This window comes from Dictyostelium purpureum (assembly GCF_000190715.1).
Source record: "Dictyostelium purpureum unplaced genomic scaffold DICPUscaffold_179, whole genome shotgun sequence".
NCBI lineage: Eukaryota > Evosea > Eumycetozoa > Dictyosteliales > Dictyosteliaceae > Dictyostelium > Dictyostelium purpureum.
The window spans coordinates 26,234-51,125 of NW_003519516.1; the positions used below are offsets into that span (position 1 = coordinate 26,234).

Sequence of the window (24,892 nt, forward strand, 5' to 3'; positions counted from 1 at the left end):
AAAAAAGAAAAAAAAAATTATTTATTACTTTATTTTCTATTATCAAATTTATAATAGTCAATATGTATATCGCTTGTTAAACCGTTGATATTTAAAGTTTTTAAAGGCATACAATCTTGTAACATTGAACCAAGGTCAATTATAAAATCTACATGTAATTTGTGTATTCTATTACAACGATGTTGAATGCAAATTGAATTTAAATATTTTAATTTTGATAAAGTGTTGCCAATGGCTTTCCAGTAGTAAAGTACATCTTCGCGTTGATAAATGTTGTTCATTTTACAGTTGTGAAAAGTACATTTTGGATGTTTACCGTTAGTTGTATAATGTGCAATGGATTCTATACATAGGCAAATATTTAAACTTCTTAAATTTGGAGAAGCGCTTAAAACAGCACTTAAATCGGTTAGAGAAATTGCAGTATGGTGACATTCTAATGACTTGAGTTCGGAAAAACATTGTCCAATATTTAGATTCTTATTATTTAATAAATTGCTTGCAATTAGTTGTTTGTTAAACATTCTATTTCTATCTATTGTTTTATTGGCATTATTATTTTTATTATTGTTGTTGCTGTAACCGTTGGAACTATTATTTTCTACATTTATTAAAACCTTTGATTCAAAATCATAATCGTATAAATCATTTTTGTCATCTTCTGCTAATCTGTGAAAAGGAATTTTGGTATTATTGAAAACTCTAATTTCTGATGGTTTAAATCTACGTAGGAAATAAAACATTAGGTCTGGACTTGTTGCTGTATGTACTACTGATATTTTGTCTATATTAGATATAACTGATGGGATTCTAGAAGTTTCTTTTAAATAAAAATGCCCAATTCCTATTTTTCCATGAAAATTTAATTTTGATAATGAGTTTATTTGATAATTCTCTTCTGAATTTAAAATAGCTATTTCTTTAAGGTTGGGAAGTTGAACTAAAAATTTATTTATTAAATCTATATTTTTATCAATATCTATATATAGTTTGTATAGTTTTAAAACATTTACATTTTCGAATTTTATAATATTATATTTTGTAATTGTTTCATTTAAATTATTAATTATTAAATTATTGTTTTGATTTTGATTCTGATTATTTGGGTTATTATTGTTGTTTTGATTGTTGTTTGGTTGTATTTGATTGGTTATAAATGAGGTTTTCCCTATTCCTATTTTTGAAACTATGGTTTCAATTATAAAGGGCTGATTATTAACTTGTCTATTGTATGGTTTTAATGTTCCATTGATGATTTTTGTTAGAGAGTTTTCAGGATTTAATGTACAGTTTAGGTCGATCATTACATATATATTATCGGAAACACAGTTGAACCACTTCCAGCATACCAATGCTAATGAGCCCACTAAATTAAAGCATTTGTTTTGTCTTTTTATATGCTTTATCATATTTTTATTATAAGATATTCTATTTACATAATTACAGAGCATTTTTATTATATTTTTTTGAATATATAATGGTAATTGTACAATATTATTTACATTGGAATAATTATTATTGTTATTATTATTATTATTATTATTATTATTATTATTATATAATGTGGTTTTATTGTTTTTATTTAAAAGTTTGTATTGTTTTTCTAATAAATCATTATAAATATAATCTATGTGGTTATCTAATACAATTTTTTTTTTACTGAGTAAAGCTAAACTTTCTTTATATTTTTTTGTTTCTATTATTAGTTGAATGTCTTTTTTATACTGTTGTAATTTAAATTGTACTTCTAATGGTAATGATGTGGCTCTGATATGTTGATCTATTGATTTTTGATATCCACTAAGTTGTTCATAGGTTAATTCGACTCCTTTTTCAAAAACTTCTGATATTGATAAAATAAGTTGCTTTGGTGGTGATGTTTTAATATGTTTTGGGTCTATTCTACCACCATCTATTTCATCTTCTCTAAATAATTGTCTATTTCTTTTATTATTTTTTGTATTTATATAAAAATAGTTTTTATTTAGATTTATTAAGCAATTATTATTACACTTGTTATTATTATTATTATTATTGTTATTATTATTATTATAATTTCTATTATTATTATTATTATTATTATTATTATTATTATCAACATTAATAATAATATTATTATTATTATTATTGATATTATTATTATTATTAAAAATATTATTATTATTATAGTTGTTGTTATTGTTGTTGTTGTTGTTGTTAAAAAATAACAAAAAAAAAAAAAAATGATCATTTTTTTTTTTAAATAAAATTTTTATTTAGATTTTTAACAATAATTGTTTGATCTTAATAATTTAATAATCTCAAAAAAATAAAATAAAATAAATAAAATTTTTTTTTTAATAAAAATGATAATCTAACAAAAAATAGTTTAGTTATTAATACAACAAACTACAACATCACTATAGTATAACAATGTAAAGAGTGCAAAATTGAACAAATTTATAGGTTGGCTTTATTAAAAATAAATTCAAAAAAATTCAAAATAATTCAAAATAATAATTATCCATTCGGTAAACTGTATGATTAATATTAGCCCTATGTTTTACTTGACGATAAAAGACTTTGTGTGTCTGCTACTGATATGCTTTTGATTTTTTGGTTTTTTTTCTATTATTACTATTTATGAATATTAAGTAACCCATAAAGTATGGACATATTAAAATTAATTGTATAAATTATGAAATTCCCCATTTTCTAAGTAGTTGTGCAAAGATTTAAAAAAAAAAACATTTTTTAAATTGTAATTATTTCAAAAAAAATAAACTTAAAAAAACTCACCTTTTTTTAATTTTATCCCAGGGAGTCTCACTTTAAAGGGTTAAGTATTTCTTAGGAAATGAGTAAAACTTAATTAAAAATGATAAAAAATTTTTTTTTGAAAACTTAAAATATTTTTGAAAAACTTAATTTTTTCAAAAAATTTTTTTTTTTTTTTTTTATTTATAAAAAATTAATAACCATAATAAATAAATAATAAATAGTATAAAATGGTATCTAAATTATTTTGTATTGTAGGTACTATTTTTTTTTTTGGAGTATTTTGTTTCAGTTATTTGGATTTTTATGATAATGGACATAGCCCACTTAATAAATATTTTAATCCAAAAGATAAACCGGATTCAATCCATAGTGTTATTATTGATGGGGCATCAATAATTTATAATTATTTTAATCCAATATTAGATAGTCAAGATAAACCCGAATCAAACTATAATGTTATTATTGATGCCCCATCAATGATGGCTTTAAGGAATGGTTGGAAAATCATTACAGATGATAGTCAATTTTCAAAGGAATTTACAAACTTGAATGAATATTATAAAAAGAAAGTAATTGTCTTAGCCGGGGATTATAACACTGGGAAAAGCTATGTATTAAACAATCTTGAAAAACGTAACTTTCCATCCTCATATAGTAATAGTACACCTGCTCTCGCTTTCTTTGAATCATCTATCGATCCATCGTATGTTTTTATTGATACCATGGGTCAAAAAAGACTAGCATCCTCTTCAATGGAACCTGATAGTCACTCTCATAAACTTAGAGATATCAAAGCAATGGATAATTTTATGTATGGTGTTTACGATATAGCCGATATCATTATTGAAGTTATAGGTCCAGGAAAAAATACAGATATCTGTGCAATGAAAGATCGTCATGCAAGGTATAGAGGTTTAAAAGATCCAAAGACTGTTATTGTTGTCCATAATCTTTCAAATTTCAAAGACCCTGAAGCTGTAGAAAAACATATTCGTGATGATATTGTTAATGGTGAAATTGGCGGTGAAGAGAAAAAGAAAACAAATAATTGCAGATTTTGGGATGTCAAAGGGGTTTATCATTATGTAATGGCAGAGGAAGGTAGCAAAGCTGGGGATATCTATAATGAATGCACTATCAATTCAATAAATAAAGCCTTCATAGTTGATGTAATCATAAACAACAAAAGAAACTTACTCAGAGAGATTATGGATCTTACTGAGAAAAAAGCTCCAACCTATTTCAAAGATCCCAATCACAATAATGAAACATTCGTTGCAGTTACTAATGATAATACTAAACTAGCTGGTGAGCAAAAAACATGGAAAATGACTTTTGATACAATTATGAACATATATCAATCTTATATGGGAACTGATCAGCCAAAAGAAAAAAAAAATGAAAAGTACAATGTAGAATTTCACAACTGGGAAGTTATTAAACATGATGGTTATATTAGATTAAAAAATAATACATTTGATCTAGAATACATCTATAGTGATTGTTGTGGTTTCGACAAAATGGGTTTTGTTCCATCTGTAAGTACTATTGTAATATTATAAAAATTTTATTATCCAACGATTAACTTTTTTTTTTTTCATTAGGTCGATATTATAAGTACTGATAACTCATTTTCAATTGCTGTCGACGCACCATTATCCAAAGTTTTCTGGTTTTGTAACCGTGACGCCTATGACAAAATATTTCTAATTATCGATAGAAAAATCCCATCTTATTCAAAACCTGAAGAAAGCTTGGATCAAAGAAAGTTTGGTTCCTACAGAAGCGAGTTCGAGTTGCCAAGAAAACGTGATTGGATAGATTGTAAAGAATTAGCCGCAAGTAATGTGTGTAAAGAAGGTGTTTGTTATGTTTTTATAAAAGATAAAAATTCATCTATTGATGTGGGAACACCATTCGAAAATGAACCAAAATAAAATAAAAATAAAAAAAATGTATATTAAAAAAAGATAATATTTAAATAAAAAATATTAAAAATAATTTAATCACCAGAGAGCAAAAAAAAAAAAAAGATATTTTTAAAATAATAAAAAAAAAAAAGTTTATTTGAAAAGGGTGTTTTAAAAAAAATTAATATCTTTGAACACTTCGAAATATTACATGTGTAGTTTTTTTGGTACTCCACTTAAATAAAAAAAAAAAATGATTATAATAATAAATTTATTGAAAAAATTACTTATATATATAAAAATCCTTTTTGAACAATCATGAAATGAAAAAAAAAATATCTTTTAAAAATAAATTTTATCATAATAGAAATTTTAATTTTTTTTCTTTATTAATAATTTTTTTAGATTTGAAAGAAAAAAATAGAAAATAAATATTATTTAAAAAAAAATAATATATTATTTAATAAAAAATGAAAAAAAAGCATTATTATATTTTAATTGTATTTATTTTATTTATAATCAATATAAATGGTCAAAATAGTGATCCTATTATAGATAAAGTTATATATAATAAAAATATAGATATAAATAATGATATTTCATGGTTTTTTGGTTTCCAAGGAGAATTTTTATCAGATTTAAAAAATAACTCAGGTGTTTTTATTGGGGCTAATGAATGTGGCATAGTAAACTCCACACAAAATGAAATTAATTGTAATTTGAAAAACCCTGAATTTAGCGATGATAGAGGGGTAATTGTAATTTTGAAAATCAATGAAAAAAAATTTATACAAATTACGTTAAATTTAAATCTTAAAGAAAATATTGTAAAGCAATGTTTAAATAGCTGTAATGTAAATCAATTTTGTAATACAAGTATCTCACAATGTGAAAGCTGTCCCATTGATCGAAGTGTGAAAGTTGCCTCAGTGGTTGCATGTCATAAGTGATAGGATGATGCTATTTGTAATAAAAATGGTATTTGTACACCACACAGGTAATGTGGGTGTGATGATGGTACAGTGGCGATTTGTACACTGAAGTAGGACATCACAGTGTATATATCGTAGTGTGTATCTGTAGTAGGTGCACTGTATAGGTGTCTTGGTGTTTTTTATTTTTAAAATATTGTCCAGATAAAATAACCCCCACTGTTGATGATGACACCCACCAAAACGATAATGATAACCACAGGCCCGTCAAACTAAGAAAAATCTATAGAACCAGTTCAAAACTACCCAATACAACCTCAACAATTACCATTACAAATGATGAAGAAATTGATGATAATTTAGAAATTGAAATAGATGATACTAGTAATCAAACAAAATAATTACTTTTAACCTAATTTTAAAATAAAAATACAAATTTGTTATATTATTTTTTAAAAAAAAATGTGTGTTAACACACACATCTGCATTTATTAATTTTTTTTTTCTTGATGTGGAGTGTATTTGATAATTTGGGAATAAAGATACAACATTGATTGACATTTTCTTGTGCAATCGGCAGGGGGTGGGTAATAAAAATATATCACTATTTGTTAAATAACTATAATTAATTAATAAATTAGGGTTAGAAATTTTTTAATTATTTTTAAAAAATATTTTAATTTACCATTTTAAACTTAACTAAATAAAAACACTTTACACAATTTATATAAACACACAATGTTTCATTCAACTTTATAATAATTAATTAATTTACATCATATATATAAAAATAAAATATGATTATTTATTAAGTTTTATCAAGTAAACACAAGAATGAATAAACACAAAAAAACAATATGAATTTTATTACAATATTGATAAAAGCAAAAAAAAATTAAAAAATAAATAATTAAAAAAAAAATAATAAAAAATACCAAAATATTTCGAAATGGAACCAATTTTTATTGAATTCAATTATTATAAATCTATAATAACCCTATCTCAATACCACTCTAAAATTCCATTATCCAAAATATGATTTCAATTAAAATATAATACCAATTTTTGCTGTTAATATTTTTTTTGTCTCACTTATTCTCTTCTATGGTATCACAAAAAAAAAAAAAAATTTTAGGTGACTTTAAAAAAAAAGGGTAATTGAAAGATTTTGTTTGGTGAACTTTACACACACACACAAATGAATTAAATTTAAAAAAAAAAAAGAGAATTTCCCACCTGATAAAAAAAAATTATAAAAATAAAAAAATAATAAAATTGAGACATGTGTGATTTATTGGTGATATGTTAAATATATCACTACCACATATCCAAAAAGTAAGATATATCTAAACACGAAAAAAAAACCTGAAAAAAAAAAATGTTTCACATTCTTCCGGCCCCCCATATTCCAATTTTTCTGATGTAATTAATTGAAAAAAAAAAAAAAAAAAAAAAAATTTAAATTTTTTTTTAAATTTTAATTAAAATTGTAATTTTTTTCCAAGATGGATATTATTGAATAATGTTATGCGTGCTATTTTTATTCATTTTCTTGAGAAACTGTTTTTTATAATTACACACACACCCAACCACACATTTTACACACTCACACAAAAAATGCGTGCCCCTCAAAATATATTAAATTAAAAAAATATATTTTTTTTTTTATTTTTTTTCTTTAATCAAACACTTTTTTTTTTTTTTGAAACTTTTATAATAAAAAAAAAAAACTAAAATTGAAACCACCTATCTTTAATCACTCTCTCTCTCACTCACACTCACACACACAAAACAAAACATACACAACAATTAATATATATATCTAATTATACCATTGTGTACCCCCTTAAAATAACATACACAATTATTTAACACAAAGAAAAACCCACACTAAGAATTTTTTTTTTTTTTCTTTTAAAAAGTCAGTTAATTTATTTTTAACAATAATAATTTGTAATAAAACACACACAACAAATATTTTATCGTATTTTATTTTATTTTTTTGTTTTTTTTTATTATTTTTAAAAAAAAATATAAATACATAATTTCAAAAAAAAAAATAAAAAAAAAAAATAATTAAAAATTAAAAAATAAAAAAAAATCAATCCAATCAAATAATAAAAATTATTTTTTTAAATTAAAAAGATTAATTAATAATATTATAAACACACAATTTTTTTTATATATTATAATTATTTAAAGAAAATAAATAAAATATAATCGATTAATAATAAAAATAAGAATATAAATTATATTTTATTAATTTTAATTATTATATTTAAAACAACAAAATAATAAAAATAATAAAAATAATAAAAATACTACTGTACCATACTTATTAAAAAAAAAACAATAATAAATAAATTTAATAATTTTTTAAATAATAGTAACTTTATTTAGTATAAAGATGATTATTTTATTAAATAAATTTTTATTTTTAATATTATTAAATTTAATAATATTAATAAATTGTCATGAAGATCAAGATGACAGTTTAAGAAATTTAAAGAATATGGGAAAAGGATTCACCAATTTAAATGATTACTATGTACCAGAAAATTATAATTATTATAGTGGATCATTTTCTGAAAAATATTGTAAAGATGCAAAATATATAACAATCCCATTAGGCACAACAGGTGGTTTAAATGAAGGAAGTCTTTCATCGTTTTTACTTACTAAAAAGGGATCAAATACCTTTATTGCATTAGATGCAGGTACCATATGGCAAGGTGTTCGTCGTTTAACTACAATGAATCAATTCAATAATTATTTCGGTATCGAGTATCCAGAGTGGGCTATACTTCCAGAACAACGTGCAACCTGGTTCATCAAAAATCACATCTATGGTTACTTTATTGGCCACAGTCACATTGATCATGTTGGAGGCTTAATCATTGAATCACCAGAAGATACCTTAAAGAAAGATATGCTTAACAGTACCATTAAAACAGGGCTCCTCGGTCTCATCGATAAAATGCAATTAGAAAAGAAAAACTATGTATTCCCAAATTCAGTCCTTCAAATGAAAACCATTGTAGGTCTTACCAACACCATTCAATCTATTAAAGACGATCTTTTCAATGGTAAAGTATGGCCAACTCTTCCACTTTTCGGTTTCTTTGACTACTATGTTGTCGAGCCAAGACGTGAATATGCATTCTCTAGTCTATCAGCTTACAATACATCGATCCTCGCCCCAGTTATCAACGAGTTCCCATACAACTTAAAAGTTACCCCATACGATATTTGTCACGATACTCTTATTTCAACAGCATTCGTATTTACCGATAGTTTAACTGGTGATCAAATCGTTTTCTTCTCTGATACCGGTGTACCATCTCCATCAAACTTCCAAGCTACCTGTGATTGGGAAAATAAAATCTTTGATGTTTGGAGAACTATCAAAATCGACAAATTAAAAGCCGTTTACATTGAATCCTCTTTCTTGGATGATGCTGCCGATACCGTTATGTTTGGACATTTAAGACCAAGAGATATCATGAAGCTAATGGACCAACTCTTAATCCAATCAATTCAAACATCACCACCAATGAAAAATTTAAAACATGTAAAATTAATTATTGAACATATCAAACCACAAGTCTCCAAAAGTGATTATGGTTTAACAGCTCAAAGATTAGTATATAATCAACTTATGAAAGCAAATACAAATAGTATTAAAATTATTATTCCAAACCAAGGTGATCCAATTTGTATTTAAAAAACTTTACCCCCAAACCCCCCCATTAGTACCATTACAATCCATCAAATTTAAAAATCAACCATAATTCTATAAAAAAAAAAAAATATATTATTTATTTGTGTATATTAGAAAAAAAAAAAAAATAGTATACTATTATTTTTTTAAAATCAATCTAAAAATTAAATTTAAATAAATTAATTTTTAAATTAAAATAAAATAGATAATATGATCATTTTGTGTAATTATTTTTTTGAAAAAAAAAAAAATTATTTTTAAAAATTTTTTTTTTTTTTTTACATTTCAATTTTTTATATTTTTTTTCATTTCATTTTATTTGTATTATTTTTGTTGTGTGTGTTTATTCTAATACTAAATAAAAAATTAATATATATAAGTCTTGATTATTCAAGATGAAAGATAACGTTAACAACAATAATGAAAGTAATATAAACCCAACTCCCACAGTGGAAGAGACATACCACACAGAAATAAATCAAATTTTTAAAGATGATTCTAATGCCGATATCGACAATTATAATAATAATAATAATAATAGTAATGTTTTAAATAATAATAAAGAATTTCCACAAAACTTTATGGAAAATTTTTATAACTCCGATCCAATTTCAGAATATTCACATGTTTGCATTGTAAATTTTTCATTTACTTCAAATGATATTGACTCATTTCAATTCTCACTAATCAGTCTTTCATCAAATAAAATTGTACTTAATCAAACTTTATTATTGCCAAATCTTAAATCAAGTGATAACCCAAGTTTAAATATTTATAAAAGAATAACAAATGCAAATAAAAAGGTGTGTACCAATTATAAAACAGAAACAATAACAACAACTCTATTTACATTCATATTAATAAAATTATTATTAGTTTTTAGAATTAGTAAATCCATATATTGCATCGAAAAAAGTATTATTAGTATCACCACAATCTATTAATCTTTTACTTTTGGATATACCCGAAGACTTTACAATTGTAGATTTTCAAATACACTCACTTAAAGCCAATATCCCCTCATCCTCATGGAACTCTTTTAGAAATTGTATGTTATTATTATAATCATTTTATTTAAAATTGTTTACATTTATTAATACCATTTTATTTTTGTGTTTTAGATTATAATGAAAAAAGATTGAAATTAGATTATAACTTTTCATTGGTATCATTATTTACAGATTTATTTAGACATTATATAAACAAGAGAAAGAGTAAATTTTTAGCAGTTAAAAGGAAAAGATTGGATAATATAATTAGTAAAAATATTGGATCTTATCCATTCTTTAAAGGTTTTATATTTACATCTTTTCAAGTTCCAAAACCAATCATCAAAATCGTTTCAATTTATGTAGAGAAAAAACTTTCAATGGAAAATACTTCAAAAGAAATTGAAAAAAGGAAAAAAAGAATAGAATTTTTAAAAAGTTTGAAGGGAATTTTAGATCAAAAAAACTTTGAAAATGTAGATTTAGCTAAATTAGATTTAAAACAACTTATAAAAGATAATATAAATAACCCCAATTATAATATAAATGATATTTTTAATAACCTAAATGTTAATAATAAAAGTAATAATAATAATGTTGATACCATTAGCAGTGGTATTGATAATAATAATAATAACATCGAATATAATACAAGCAATAGTAATAATATCGATAGTAATAGTGTAAATAATAAAACCAATAATCAAATTTTATCCAATAACATAGATAGCAAAAATAATAACCATAATACAGATAATTTTGATATCGACAAAAATAACAATAGTAATATTGATGATATGGATAGAATAAAAAAAGATAAACAAATAGAATTAGTTCAATTTTTAAAATCATTTATTAGGGAAGAGAAAAAGCATCTGTATAATGATGAATCAACAGAAGATATATCCCCACATTTAGATGAAGAGGGTGAAGGAAATAGCTACCAAGAAGAAAATCAATCACTTGAAGAATTATTTGAAAAACAGCAGCAGCTTTTGATTGAATTTGAACAACAAATTCACCAACAATCAAAAAATAATAATAATTATAATTTTTATGATCACTTTTTAATCCAGCAAGATATCAACGAAAAACTAACAAAAAAATTAAAAAGCTTAAAACAACAAGAAAAACAAAACAAATTAGAAATTGATAGATTAGAAATAAAGGTAAAATCTTTACAAAACTCAATCTTTAATTTTAAAAATAACGATACAACCAATAATAATAATAATAATAAAATCACAACTAATCACCCCAAAACCAACCCAAATTTAAAGCTTAGAAGAATGCATGGCCCGATCCAACCCAACAAAAAAATAGCTTTATTTTCAAAATTATCAAAACATGCCAAAACAATAAAAAAATAAATAAAAAAATTTTATTATTTAATTTTATATATTTATTAATTAATATAGTAATCAATAATTCATACCCTCCCCATAAACAAACATAATTAATCATCATAATAATTAATTATTTTTTTGATTAATCCTCGTTATTTATTGATTTTATCTTTTGGTTGGTTGTGTCTTTTGATTATTTTTCATCTGTTATTTATAATAAAATGTGTTTATTTCTAAATGATATACATATAAAGAAATAATTAAAAAAAAAAAAAAAAAAGGTGTGTGGGTGTGTGAGTTAATTATTTTTTTTTATATTTTTATTTTTTTTAATTTAAATTTTATTTTTTATTTAATTTTTTGTAATTTTAAAAAAAAAAAATTAAATGAAAAAAAAATCAAATTTTAATAGCATTATATATTATTTAAAAGCATTTTTTATATATATATAATAGTTTATATTTATAATTAATTGTGATATATAATAATAATTATAACTTGTATTTCTATATGTGTAAATAATTTATATGTGTATTATTATTATTATTATGTGTGTGTTGTATAATATAGAAAAAGTCTAGATTTCTTTTAATACTTTGTTTAAATTTTTTTATTTAATTTATATCATTGACACATTATAGTAGTACTTATAGTAGAATCTGTATCTTATTTTTTTATATACCAAATTAATTTATATATAATAATAAAAATAAATTTATTAAAAATTTTGTTTTTTTTTTTTTTTTTTGTTTTTTTTGTGTAATATTTGTTTTTAATTTTATTATGGTTTGTTATCAAATAAATAAAAATATACAATTTTTTTTTATTTCTTTTTTAATAAAATAGTCCATAGTTTTAATAAAAAAAATAAAATTAAAAAAATAATATGGGTGTACATAATAGTAAAGAGATTAGAGGCAATCAATATAATGATGAACAACCACAACAAATTGAACAGCAGCAACAACATCACACCAACCAAATACAGCAACAACAACAACAGCAACAAAGAGTTTTATCAGATACTGCAATACATGTAAAGAAAAGAATTTCATTAAGAAAAAAATTAAAATCAATTTCATTTTCAAGTTCAAAATCACCTATATTTTCACCAAACAACAGCAACTTTACCAATAATAATTATAGTAGTACCAATAATAATATTAATAATATCAATAATATTCACAGAGAAAAAGAAAATGAAGATTTAGGAAATGATCAAGATGAAATTAACAATACCGATGATGAAAACTTAGACTATGAATATGATGAAGAAGGAACAAGTGACGAAGAAGAAATAATCGATGATACTCTAGACGATACTGCATTTTTACCAAGAATTGCCTCAAAAAACAAAAACGATAACAATACAGTTTTTTCCCCATCTATAATAAACAACAATGATAAAAACAATAATGGCTCCTCATCATCCCCTTCATCATCATCATCAATTGTATCACCATCAATTTTAAATCAACAAACTCCTGTAAATAATACAACAAATTATATATCATCATCATCAAATTCTAATTGGTATTCATTAGAGAATGCCGAAAGCTATACAATTACAAAAGAGAATGATAAGAATGTATGTGTAATATCAATGGAAGATATTATATATATTCTTGAAGAACAAGTTAGTAGAGCATCCGAAATTTTAGGTTTGGACTTACCATCGTCCTCAACAATACTGATTCACTACAAATGGAATATGGAGACTTTATTATTAAATTTTATTGAAAAAGGAGATGAAGTATTATTTGCAGAAGCAGGTGTTTTTAACCCAACCGAAAAATCACAAGAAAATATAAAAATAATTGATCTATTATTACCAATCGGAAGCTATTTAAAAAAAGGTGGTGAATTTTTAGTTAACTCTTCTCCATCTTCAATAAATTCCGCCAACTTAACACCAGTAAGCACCACTAATAATATAATACCAAATAATAATACCCCACCATCAAATACAAATAACGAAAACTTTAATAATACTCTTAATGAAATTATAATGTTCCCAGACTCACCGCAAAGAATAAGGTCATCTTTAAGACCCCTAAGAGTTAGATGGGATAATAATAATAATAATAACATTACCAATAATAATAACATTGCAAATAATTACATACCAAATATAAGAGCAAGGACCCACAACCATATGAATTCAATTACAATCAATGCATGGAATCTACCTTCCTCGTCGATAAGCAATATTAACAATACCCAATATTTAAACAACCTTAACAAAGCAATAATAAATAGCCCCCCATTTCAATCATCTTCACAAACTACAAATATGGAAATTAATACAAACGATGATTTTGAAGAAACTATAGATGATATTTATAACAAACTTAATGACATTTCAAATTCATTTGAATCAAATCATACATTTAAAGAACTTAATGAATATCGTCAAATGGAACTTAGAGCCTCTCAAGAAAAAGAAGGTGAAAAAAAGGACCAAATGTGCAGCTCAAGTATAAATAATTTTAATAGTAATTTAAACAATATAAATAATAACAATAATAATTTAAATAACTTTAACAATATAAACAATAACAACAATATAAATAGTAATAAAAAAATAGTACCCAATAATAAACTTTTAGATATTAAATATGATATTTCAAATCCACCTCCAAGCCCTAGACCAGTAAGAAGGTTAGCTTTTGTAAAGATGCTAAAAAAAGATAATAATGAACTCATAACAAAACAACAAGTCCAACCAAAACCATTTGAGTACTATATAAACAATAGAAATGTTAATAATTTAGAAATCTCAGGTGACGGAAATACTAATGAAAATGAAAATACTCAAAACAATTCAAAAGATGAAAAAACCACAACTACAACTACTACTACTACTACACCTACAACTACAACTACAACAACTACTACCACTACCACAACCACCTCAACTACCAACAACTATAGCCCATACATTAGTAGCAATTTAAATCCAATGTCATTAAGCTCTGATAATTCATTTTTATGTACAACCGAAGAAATTGATAAAACAAACAGTACATATACATTTAACAATGAAATTAGTAGCGAAAGTGGAGAAAGTGAAACTAATTTTCCAACCCCTCCAACAACACGTTTAAATAACAACAGTAATGAAAATAATATTCAACCCAACAACAATACTGGGGTTAATATCAATGATAACAATTCAAACGAGGATGATGAATATTCGGAAAAAGATGGTGCAGATGAAGAAATTTTAAATTTAGACGGTGCCGCAATAATAAATGAAGATAATCAAAATGAAAGTGAAAGTGAAAGTGAAAGTGAAAGTGAAAGTGAAAGCGAAAGTGAAAGTGAAAGCGAAAGTGAAAGCGAAAGCGAAAGTGAAAGTGAAAGCGAAAGCGAAAGCGAAAGTGAAAGTGAAAGTGAAAGTGAAAGTGAAAATGAAAATGAAAATAAAAATATAAACAATAATATTACAAATAATAACTACAACGACAACAACCATAATAATAATTGTAACAATATAAATAATAATAATATTAACCAAAATGAAAATGAAAATGTAAACAATAACAATATAGAAAATAACATCATTGAAAATATTTATTATAGTTTTAATAATGAAAATAAATCACCAAAAACAGAAATTGAAACAAAAACTGAAGAAAAAAACATAGGCAAAGAAAATGAGGAAGAAATAATGTGTAATGTTTGCTTAACTGAAACGCCAAAATCAAATACATTTTCATTGTCATGCAAACATAGCTATTGTTTAGATTGTTGGGATTCATACTTAACAACCAAAATTGAAGAAGGTCCTGCTTGTTTATTTTCAAGATGTATAGAACCAAAGTGCAAGTAAGTTGGTAAATACTAATATTTTCAAAATTTTAATTATATTAACAATTTTTTTTTAATAATAGATTGGTTTTAAATATTTTAAATTTTAGAAAAATATTAAATGATAAAGTTTATTGTAGGTATCTATATATTTATATTAAATCATTTATTGAACATAATCAAAAAACAACTTGGTGCTCAAATCCACAATCATGTAATATGGCAATACACTATCACGGGATCGACCTACCAAAAATATTAAATGTAACATGCTCATGTAATTGGAGATTTTGTTTTCATTGTGGTGAAGAATATCATATGCCTGCATTATGTAATCAATTAGATGATTGGAAAATTTTAAAAAATAAAGAAGAGGGTCAAAACGCTATCTGGTTAAGTCACAATACCAAAAAATGCCCAAAATGTAAAAGTAAGTAATTAATTATAATTATATAATAATTTTTGTTTTCAATATTTGAAATACTAATATAAACATTATTTTATCATAGTACATATAGAAAAAAATGAAGGCTGTATGCATATGTGTTGTAGTAGTTGCAGAGCAGAGTTTTGTTGGCTATGTAAAGGTCCTTGGTCAGAACATGGAGACAGAACAGGTGGCTTTTTTTCATGTAATCGTTATGATCCATTAAAACATGATACACCAGATTTAGACAAAACCTTTGGAACATATGCACATCATTTCCAACGTTATAATTATCATCAAAATGCTAAGAAATACGCAATGGGTAAATTAAAAATACTTGAACTAGATGAATCCAAACTATTAAAACTACCTCTTAACGAACTTCATCTACAAATTATACAGGTGGGTAAACAATTTATATATGAAGCTATGAATTTAATTTTAGAGTGCAGACACACATTAAAAAACACCTATGTCTATGGCTACTATATTAAAGATAACAAAGAAAGAGAACTATTCGAATTTTTACAAGAAGATTTAGAAAAAAGTACTGAACACCTTTGTGAAATTGTGTTTGATGAAATAACAACCTATCATAGATATATCTATAAATACCCAACAGCGATCTCACGCCTATCTTCCCCCTCATCATTTAATCCACCAATCAATCATAGCAATAGCAATTTAGATTTTAATACCTACGATAACCATAATTATAGCTCGTCACTATCATCCTCCACATCCTCCCTTGAAGAAGATAATAAACAATATTCAGGTTTAGAATTAATACAAATGTTTGAAACCCAATCGTTCCAACATGTTCAAACCTACCATAAAACAACAAAAAAATTTTTAGAGAATCTTTTATCAGGTATTTCAAATGGTCTGTTATCAGATTATGGCCCCCCCTCAAATCATAGTTTAAAAATTCAAAACAATTCAAAAAAACACAAAGGTTCATTATCATTATTTAAAAGAAAAATTACATTTCCAAAAATCTAAAACTATTGTAAAATAAAATAAAAAGAAAAAAAGAAATAATAATTTCTTTTTTTAAAAGTTTTTTTTTTTAATATATATAAATAAATAGTATATAAATATAACATATAACCAACTCTTTATTAATTTTTTTTTTGTATTTTTGTTTTTTTATCTTTTTTTTTTTTTTTTTGATTTTTTCCTTTTTTTTTTTCTTTTTTTTTTTTCTATTTATTTATATATACTAAAAGTCGATGGATTAGTCCATGTATTCCATGATGTCGTAGTCTATATTTCTTATGAATACGTGGTAATGGAATATATCTTTGATACTCTGCAAGTGCTCTGGGTTAACAAAGAAGATGAAACCATCATTATCGTTGGCATATTCTCTTTTGAAGATTTTTGAAATGAACTCTTTAGCCTCTTCAAAAGTTAATGGTTTTAAACACCAAAGTACCCAATGTGAAATATCTGCATCACAATGGTATGGGAAATCGTTTGGTCTGATAACTAATCTTTGTTCAATATTATTTGGTCTAACTGATACTCTTCTTTGATATACCAAACCTGTTTCTTCATTTTCAAAAGCTTTCAATTCTGTTGGGAATTGGAATACTTTGAAATCTATATAATCTTTAGCTGAATTAAATTCAGATTTAACCTTGCTCATATGTCTTTCCATATCGAGTTGATCTTTATTTTTTCTTCCTAAAATTTCTAATCTGCCTTCTTTAATAATATTTTTTAAATCTTCCCATGTTCTTTTAACATGTTTTTCGATTTCTTCAATATTATTATTATTAGTATTATTACCAATATTACATGTGTTATTTTCAATTTTATTTACCATTTTATTGTTTGTATTATTATCTCTATTTTTTATTATTATTATTATTATTTATTATAGATAATTATTTAATTATAAACATAGAATGGAGAAAAAAAAAAAAGAAAAAAAAGGTTTTTTTTTTTATTAATATATTATTATATAAAACATTAAGGTATACACAAATATTATTTTAATTCTTTATTTATTATTTTTTTAAATAAAAAAAAATAATAAAAAAATGAATATGAAAATAATAAAAGAAAATAAGAATAATGTATTAGGGATTTAAAAATAAAATAAGGCACACAAATTTAAAAACAAAACAAAAAAATAAATAAATATTATTTTTTAAAATTTAAAAAATAAAAAAAAAAATTTAAAAATTAAGGAAAAAAATCTTCATAAAAATTTAAGACTTACAAAATATCCAACATTTTTTTTATTCTAATATATTTCTAATTTTTTAGGTTGTAAGTATTAATAAATTGATTATAATGGTTATTATTATTAATATTACTATTTCTTTATTTAACTATTTTTTTATTTAATTGAAAAGAAAAAAAAAATTCCAAACTTCTTCTATTTAACAGAAAAATAAAAATAAAATTAAAACCAAAACAAATATTGAATAGGTGGAAAAAAAACCCTTCAATTAAAAGTCAAAGCTTGAGCGTTTCGAGCTAAGATATTTCATTCAATTAAAAAAAAAAATTTTAAAAAAAAAAAAATGAATTATTTTTTTTTTTCATGCTCAATTTGTTGGGCTGCATGAAAACCATCGATTCTCTAAATTAAATAACTCAGCAATTACATATACTGGCAATAATCATGTTTTTGGGTTACACAAAAAAATACAAATAAACTAATATTAATAAATAAAAAAAATAAAAAAATAAAAGTGTTTATTTATTGGTGTAAAAAAAAAAAAAAAAATTTAAAGTCGTAAAAAACTTTTTTTATTTTATTTTTTTTTTCAAGGTTTATTTTTTATTTATTTACACAGTTGGAATTTTTCAATAACTTTTTTTTTTTATTGAGATTTAATTGATAAATCTTTTGTATTGGCATCAACTGAAACAAATATGGTTTGATTTTCTTTAATTTGACCTTCTAAAATCATTTTAGCCATTGGATTTAATAAGAATTTTTGGACCACACGTTTTAATGGACGAGCACCATAGATTGGATCATAGCCTTTATCAGCTAACCAATTTAATCCATCTTCTTTTACAACCAAAGCAATTTGTTTTTCAGTTAAAAGTTTTCTAAGTTCTTCTAATTGAATATCAACGATTTTATCCATATCTTTACGTGATAAACGATTGAAGAGGATGATATCGTCAATACGATTTAAAAATTCTGGTTGGAAACGACTACGAACAACATCCATTACTTCTTCTCTTGCAGTGGATGATGGTGTGCCATCTGGGAGATTTGCTAAAATTTCAGCACCTAAATTTGAAGTGAGGATTACCATTGTATTTCTGAAATCAACTTTTCTACCTTGGCTATCAGTGATATGACCATCATCTAAAATTTGAAGTAAAAGATTTGAGACTTCTCTATGAGCTTTTTCAAACTCGTCAAATAATACCAAAGAGTATGGACGTCTACGAACAGCTTCGGTTAATGTACCACCTTCTTCATAACCAACATAACCTGGAGGAGCACCAATAAGACGTGAAACAGAGAATTTCTCCATGTATTCAGACATATCGATACGAATAAGAGCGTTTGGACTATCAAACATAAACTCTGCTAATGTTCTACATAATTGAGTTTTACCTACACCAGTTGGACCTAAAAAGAGGAAGGAACCCAATGGACGATTGTGGCTATGAAGACCAGCACGACTGATTCTTACAGCATTTGAAACTGCAGTGACGGCTTCTGGTTGACCTACAACTGATGAGGATAATTCTTCTTCCATCTTTAAGAGTTTTTCTTTTTCACCCATCATCAAACTGTGTACTGGGATACCAGTTGCTTTTGAAATTACCAAAGCAACATCTTTAGCGGTAACAGCCTCGCTAATCATTGAAAGATGGTTGAGTTCTTCACCTTCTTTTGGAATTTGTTTTTCTAAATTTGGGATAATACTATAACGTAATTCACCAGCTCTTGCGAGATCACCTTTTCTTTGGGCTTGTTGTAATTCGATTTTAGCTCTATCGAGTTTTTCGACTGCAGTCTTTCTAACTTCCAATTGTTCCTTTTCTTTTCTCCAAATTTCAGTTAAACGACTATTTTCTTTTTCTTTTTCAGCTAAATCTTTTTCTAATTTCTCTCTTCTTTCTTTTGATACTTGATCTTTTTCTTTCTTTAATGCTTCGATTTCAATTTTTGTAACGATGATTTGTCTATTGAGATTTTCAATATTCTCTGGACGACTTTCTTGTTGAAGACGTAAACGTGAAGCAGCTTCATCGATAAGATCAATGGCTTTATCTGGAAGGAAACGATCGGTAATATAACGTTGTGAGTTTACACAAGCACTAACCAATGCACCATCAGTAATACGAACACCATGATGTACTTCATAACGCTCTTTAAGACCACGCATGATTGCAATTGAGTCTTCAGTTGATGGTTCTTGAACCATAACACTTTGGAATCTTCTTGCTAAAGCTGGATCCTTTTCAATATATTTTCTGTATTCGCTTGTAGTGGTTGCACCGACACAATGTAAATCACCACGAGCCAATTGTGGTTTCAACATATTCGAAGCATCCATACCACCTTCAACAGCACCAGCACCAACCAATGTATGGAGTTCATCAATGAATAAAATAACTTCGCCTTTGAAATGAGCAACATCTTTGAGAATTGATTTCATACGCTCTTCAAAGTCACCTCTAAATTTGGCACCAGCAACAATTGATGCTAAATCTAATGCTAATACACGTTTATTTTTGATACTATCTGGTACATCACCATTTACAATTCTTTGTGCTAAACCTTCAACAATTGCAGTTTTACCAACACCTGGTTCACCAATTAATACTGGATTGTTTTTAGTTCTTCTTGAAAGTACTTGAATGGTTCTACGAATCTCTTCATCTCTACCAATAACTGGATCTAATTTACCAGATTTAGCAATCTCTGTTAAATCCTTTGTATATTTTTTTAATGCTTCACCAGCTGGTACATTATCTGGGTTTACCCATGGTTCTTGAGGAGGTTGGTTTGGATTACCACCATTATTACCACCACCACCGCCTACTATTTTTAAAAATAATTAAAATTTAAATTAGTATATAATAAATAAAATAAAAATTTAATAAAATAATGAATAAACTTACTTTGATAGTTTCTAACTTGTTGTGAAAAATTTTTATTATTTAAATGTAAGATTGATTTTGATGTGGCATTTGTATTTGTATTTTTAAATAAACTATTATTATTTAAACTATTAATAATACTTGTATTGTTATTTATTGTACTTGTTATAAAGTTTCTTTTATTTAAATTTTTTAATGAATTATTTTTTAAAAATGTTGATAATCTATTCATTATTAAAAATAAAAATTATATTCTTTATTGAATTATTATATGTATTTAAATTAATATTTACTATATCTAAATTATTTTTTTTATATAAATTATTTTTTATTGGTGAAGTGTTTGTTTATATATATAATTTATTGGTGTTATTTTTTATTTGTAAAGAATGAAATGAAATGAAAAAAAAAAGTAATTCATACGCGTATATAAATGGGGGGATGAATTTCATAAAAAATTAAATTAAAAAAAAATAAAAATAAAAAAAAAAAATTAATAAAAAAAAAAAAATTAATAAAAAAATAAAAAAAAAATAAAATAAAAATAAAAACTAAAAGAAATTTAGTTTTTATTTTATCGATTATTCGGTGATAAACGATCAAAAACTATTTATAATATTTCATATGAAAAATCCTTTTTGGTAAAAAAAAAAAAAAAAAAAAGAGATCTAAATTATCTATTATTTATAGATTGTTAATAATATTTTTAAAAAAAAAAAAAATAATAAAATTTTATTGGGTTTTAATGTTTTTACAACTCTGCCAAAGTTTTCTTTTTTTTTTTTTTTTTTTTTTTTTTTTTTTTAATATCTACTTCGGGACCTGCTTCTACTCATTGAACGACTAAAACCTCTAGATCTAGATCTATCATTTGATCTGGATCTTCTTTTATCTCTTGATCTGGAGTGAGGTCTATTTCTAGAACGAGATCTGCTTCTACTGTGGCCACCTCTTCTATTTGAATTAAATTCTTTGTAATCTCTTCCACCATTGTCACCTCTACCTCTACTTCTACTTCTACTCCTATTTCTACTTTTGCTTCTGCTTCTACTTCTACTTCTACTTTTGTTTCTATTGTTAAAACCGCGTCCTCTTCTATCGGGACTATATTCTTTGTAATCCCTGCCACCTCCTCCTCTTCTTATTGGACTATAAGCATCCCTACCACCTCTTCTTCTATGAGGACTGTAATCTCTTCTACCACCACCTCTATTGTATCTATTGTCTCTAATGGGACCGCTTCTGTTATCTCTAAATCTATTGTTATTATCTCTATTGTTATATCTTCTGTGTTGGGGGGGTTTTGGATTTAAATATCTAGCTGTGACTATATTTCCATCTATTTGACCACCATCCATAAATTTTTTAGCATTGTCTCTTTCTTGTTTAACTCTAAAATAAATTAATGCATAACCTAAAGGTTGACCTATATCTTTATCGTACATAACTTTAACTTGGTTAACAGTTCCGAAATATTCCATAATTTCACGTAGGTTCTCTTCGTTTACATTAGGTGTTAATCTATCAACTTTAATTGGGGATAAACTGGATGATCTTGGTTGATGTCTGGAGTTTGAACGTGAACGTGTACGTGAACGACTATCACGACGACTATAACCACGATTATTATTTTTATTATTATTGCTATAGTTTTTATTTGAGTTACGTGGGTTGCTATGTGAACGCCCTCTTGAATATGATCTTGATCTTGATCTTGATCTTGATCTAGAACGAGTACGAGAACGAGAACGGGAATGAGAACGAGAACGAGAACGAGATTGTGAAAAATGTTTTTTTCTTGGTGAAACTGAGGGTGATCTTGAAAATGATTTGGTTTTATTTCTTGCTGGCGATGGTGTTCTTGAGCCAGAGTTTCTATTATTATTATCGTCATTATCTTTATTATTGTTGTTTCTATTTGGTGATAATCTCATTGGTGATTGATCATCATCGTCATTGTCGTGTTTTCTTCTTCTTTCTGGAGATGGTGTTGGTGATCTCTCTCTTGAACGACCATTTGCTCTTATATTGCTGTTGTATGGCGATCTTGATCTTGATCTTGATCTTTCATCTTTTTTATTGTTGTCGCTCATACTAAATATATATATTTAGTTAATGTATAAATTTAAAGAAATAATACAAATAAAAAAACAAAAAAAATAAAAAAACACACAACACACTTCTTTCTGTATTACAACATAAAAAAAAAAATTAGTTGTTATTAATTGAATGAATTGCAATATTTAATTTAATGAAAAAAAATTTAAAAAAAAATATAAAAAAAATAAAAAAAAATAAAAAAAAATAAATTAAATTTATATTTTTAAATTTTTTTTTTTTTTTTTTTTTTTTTTTATTGTTATTGTTTAAACTTTAAAACAAGGAATTCGAAATCTATTTATAAACAAAAATAAAATTACAGTAATTTACATTAATGATATTTTTTATTTATTTAATTTTTTTTATTTTCAAAATCATGAAACTAAAGATTTTAAATGGATTTAGATTATGAGTGTTACTATTTTAATTTAATTGCTCAATATAAATAATAAAATAGTGGTTTTTTTATTTTTTTTATAATAATAGTAATAAAATTCTTTTTTTTTTGTTTTATAATAACCAAAAGCACTCAAAAATAAAATTAAATATATCATAATATAATTGGTCATTATTAAACTCCTACTGTAATAGGATATTATAATTTTACTTTTATGTCAATAGAATTATTTATATATTAAATTACTCTTCAGTTTATATATATTTGGGAAATCCCTTATTTTGGCTAATTATTTTATATTGAATTATATATACTGTTTTAATATATATTTATTTATAGTGTAAGTAGAGTGTGTTGGTGTTAATAGGTGGGTGTATGTTAAATTAATTTTAAATTAAAAAAAACTAAACAAATATAAAAATAGATACATTATACACTAAAATAATATTATTATAATATTATGTATCTTTTTTTCAATTAAAATAATAAAATATTAATATCAAAAATGAATTGAATAACAATAAATTTATTTTAGGAATTAGTAAAAAATTAATTGAGTAATATGACAATAATAATAAATTCATTTTTTTTTTAATTTTATTTTTATTTTTTTTAATTAATTTAATATTTAATATTTGTTTTTTATTTATTATTTAATATTGATCACAAATACATTAAATTTTTTATTTATTTTCTTTTATTTAAAATAATACCTATATTATTATAACAAATATTTCCAAATAATATATTTATATAAAATTATTAAAAAATATATATATTTTTTAATAAAATTAAATTGTTTTTATTTATTTTTATTTTATTTTTATTTATTATAAATATAGTTATTTATTAATTTATACAGTTATTTCGTTTTAAAATTTACAGTTTAATGTAAGTTAACAATTTTGTTTTGTTTCTTGGTTTATCTTATTTTTTTTTTTTTCTTTGGTTATCAAAATTTCCAAATCTTAATTAAAGGAATTGTTTCGATTATAATCATAGTTTTAAAAAAAAAAGAAACTCTTACAATTATGATAATAAAAAATAACGAATATGGAGGTTATTCTATTTTCAACTTCACCATTTGTCATCATCATCATCTCATTACACCAAATATAAACAAAACAAATCACAGAAACAAGTTTATTTTCATTATAAAATTGTTTTTCTATATATATATTGTTTTTCAAATTTATCGTTACTATTTTGTACAACCACAAAATTTACAAGTAAAAAATAAAAAAAAGAAATTCAATACTCTGTACTTAATAATTAATATAATAATATAAAAAACCTCAAAACACATTCACACTAACACACCCTAACACACATTCACTATATATTAGTATTTAACACATCACCACGTTCATTTTTATCATTTTTTGTATTATTATCAACACTTCTAC

General features: G+C 24.1%; 8 protein-coding genes across 8 annotated transcripts; 4 read left to right on the forward strand and 4 right to left on the reverse strand.

The window, feature by feature from the left end:
• Window positions 1–29: 29 nt before the first annotated feature.
• DICPUDRAFT_98396 (uncharacterized protein) lies at window positions 30–2,655 on the reverse strand (the record flags this gene model as incomplete). Its single annotated transcript, XM_003289486.1, has 2 exons — window positions 30–2,058; window positions 2,639–2,655. The coding sequence occupies 2 exons, from the start codon at window positions 2,653–2,655 to the stop codon at window positions 30–32; spliced, it is 2,046 nt and encodes a 681-aa protein (XP_003289534.1).
• Window positions 2,656–2,836: 181 nt separating this feature from the next.
• Window positions 2,837–4,697, forward strand: DICPUDRAFT_80300 (uncharacterized protein; the record flags this gene model as incomplete). The annotated part of the gene is made up of 3 exons (XM_003289474.1): window positions 2,837–2,840; window positions 3,037–4,298; window positions 4,365–4,697. The coding sequence occupies 3 exons, from the start codon at window positions 2,837–2,839 to the stop codon at window positions 4,695–4,697; spliced, it is 1,599 nt and encodes a 532-aa protein (XP_003289522.1).
• Window positions 4,698–7,681: 2,984 nt separating this feature from the next.
• Window positions 7,682–9,548, forward strand: PdsB (cyclic nucleotide phosphodiesterase type II; the record flags this gene model as incomplete). Its single annotated transcript, XM_003289475.1, has 1 exon — window positions 7,682–9,548. One exon carries the CDS (start codon window positions 8,010–8,012, stop codon window positions 9,324–9,326), a length of 1,317 nt encoding a protein of 438 aa, XP_003289523.1. The 3' UTR covers window positions 9,327–9,548.
• A 170-nt stretch (window positions 9,549–9,718) lies between these two features.
• Window positions 9,719–11,682, forward strand: DICPUDRAFT_80302 (uncharacterized protein; the record flags this gene model as incomplete). Its single annotated transcript, XM_003289476.1, has 3 exons — window positions 9,719–10,126; window positions 10,200–10,371; window positions 10,445–11,682. The coding sequence occupies 3 exons, from the start codon at window positions 9,719–9,721 to the stop codon at window positions 11,680–11,682; spliced, it is 1,818 nt and encodes a 605-aa protein (XP_003289524.1).
• An 862-nt stretch (window positions 11,683–12,544) lies between these two features.
• DICPUDRAFT_98398 (uncharacterized protein) lies at window positions 12,545–16,900 on the forward strand (the record flags this gene model as incomplete). The annotated part of the gene is made up of 3 exons (XM_003289477.1): window positions 12,545–15,489; window positions 15,555–15,901; window positions 15,981–16,900. The coding sequence occupies 3 exons, from the start codon at window positions 12,545–12,547 to the stop codon at window positions 16,898–16,900; spliced, it is 4,212 nt and encodes a 1,403-aa protein (XP_003289525.1).
• Window positions 16,901–17,135: 235 nt separating this feature from the next.
• Window positions 17,136–18,142, reverse strand: DICPUDRAFT_80304 (uncharacterized protein; the record flags this gene model as incomplete). The annotated part of the gene is made up of 2 exons (XM_003289487.1): window positions 17,136–17,751; window positions 18,129–18,142. The coding sequence occupies 2 exons, from the start codon at window positions 18,140–18,142 to the stop codon at window positions 17,136–17,138; spliced, it is 630 nt and encodes a 209-aa protein (XP_003289535.1).
• A 596-nt stretch (window positions 18,143–18,738) lies between these two features.
• Window positions 18,739–21,221, reverse strand: DICPUDRAFT_153927 (AAA ATPase domain-containing protein; the record flags this gene model as incomplete). The annotated part of the gene is made up of 2 exons (XM_003289488.1): window positions 18,739–20,930; window positions 21,011–21,221. 2 exons carry the CDS (start codon window positions 21,219–21,221, stop codon window positions 18,739–18,741), a joined length of 2,403 nt encoding a protein of 800 aa, XP_003289536.1.
• A 571-nt stretch (window positions 21,222–21,792) lies between these two features.
• On the reverse strand, window positions 21,793–23,082 carry DICPUDRAFT_80306 (uncharacterized protein; the record flags this gene model as incomplete). The annotated part of the gene is made up of 1 exon (XM_003289489.1): window positions 21,793–23,082. The coding sequence occupies one exon, from the start codon at window positions 23,080–23,082 to the stop codon at window positions 21,793–21,795; it is 1,290 nt and encodes a 429-aa protein (XP_003289537.1).
• Window positions 23,083–24,892: the final 1,810 nt, after the last annotated feature.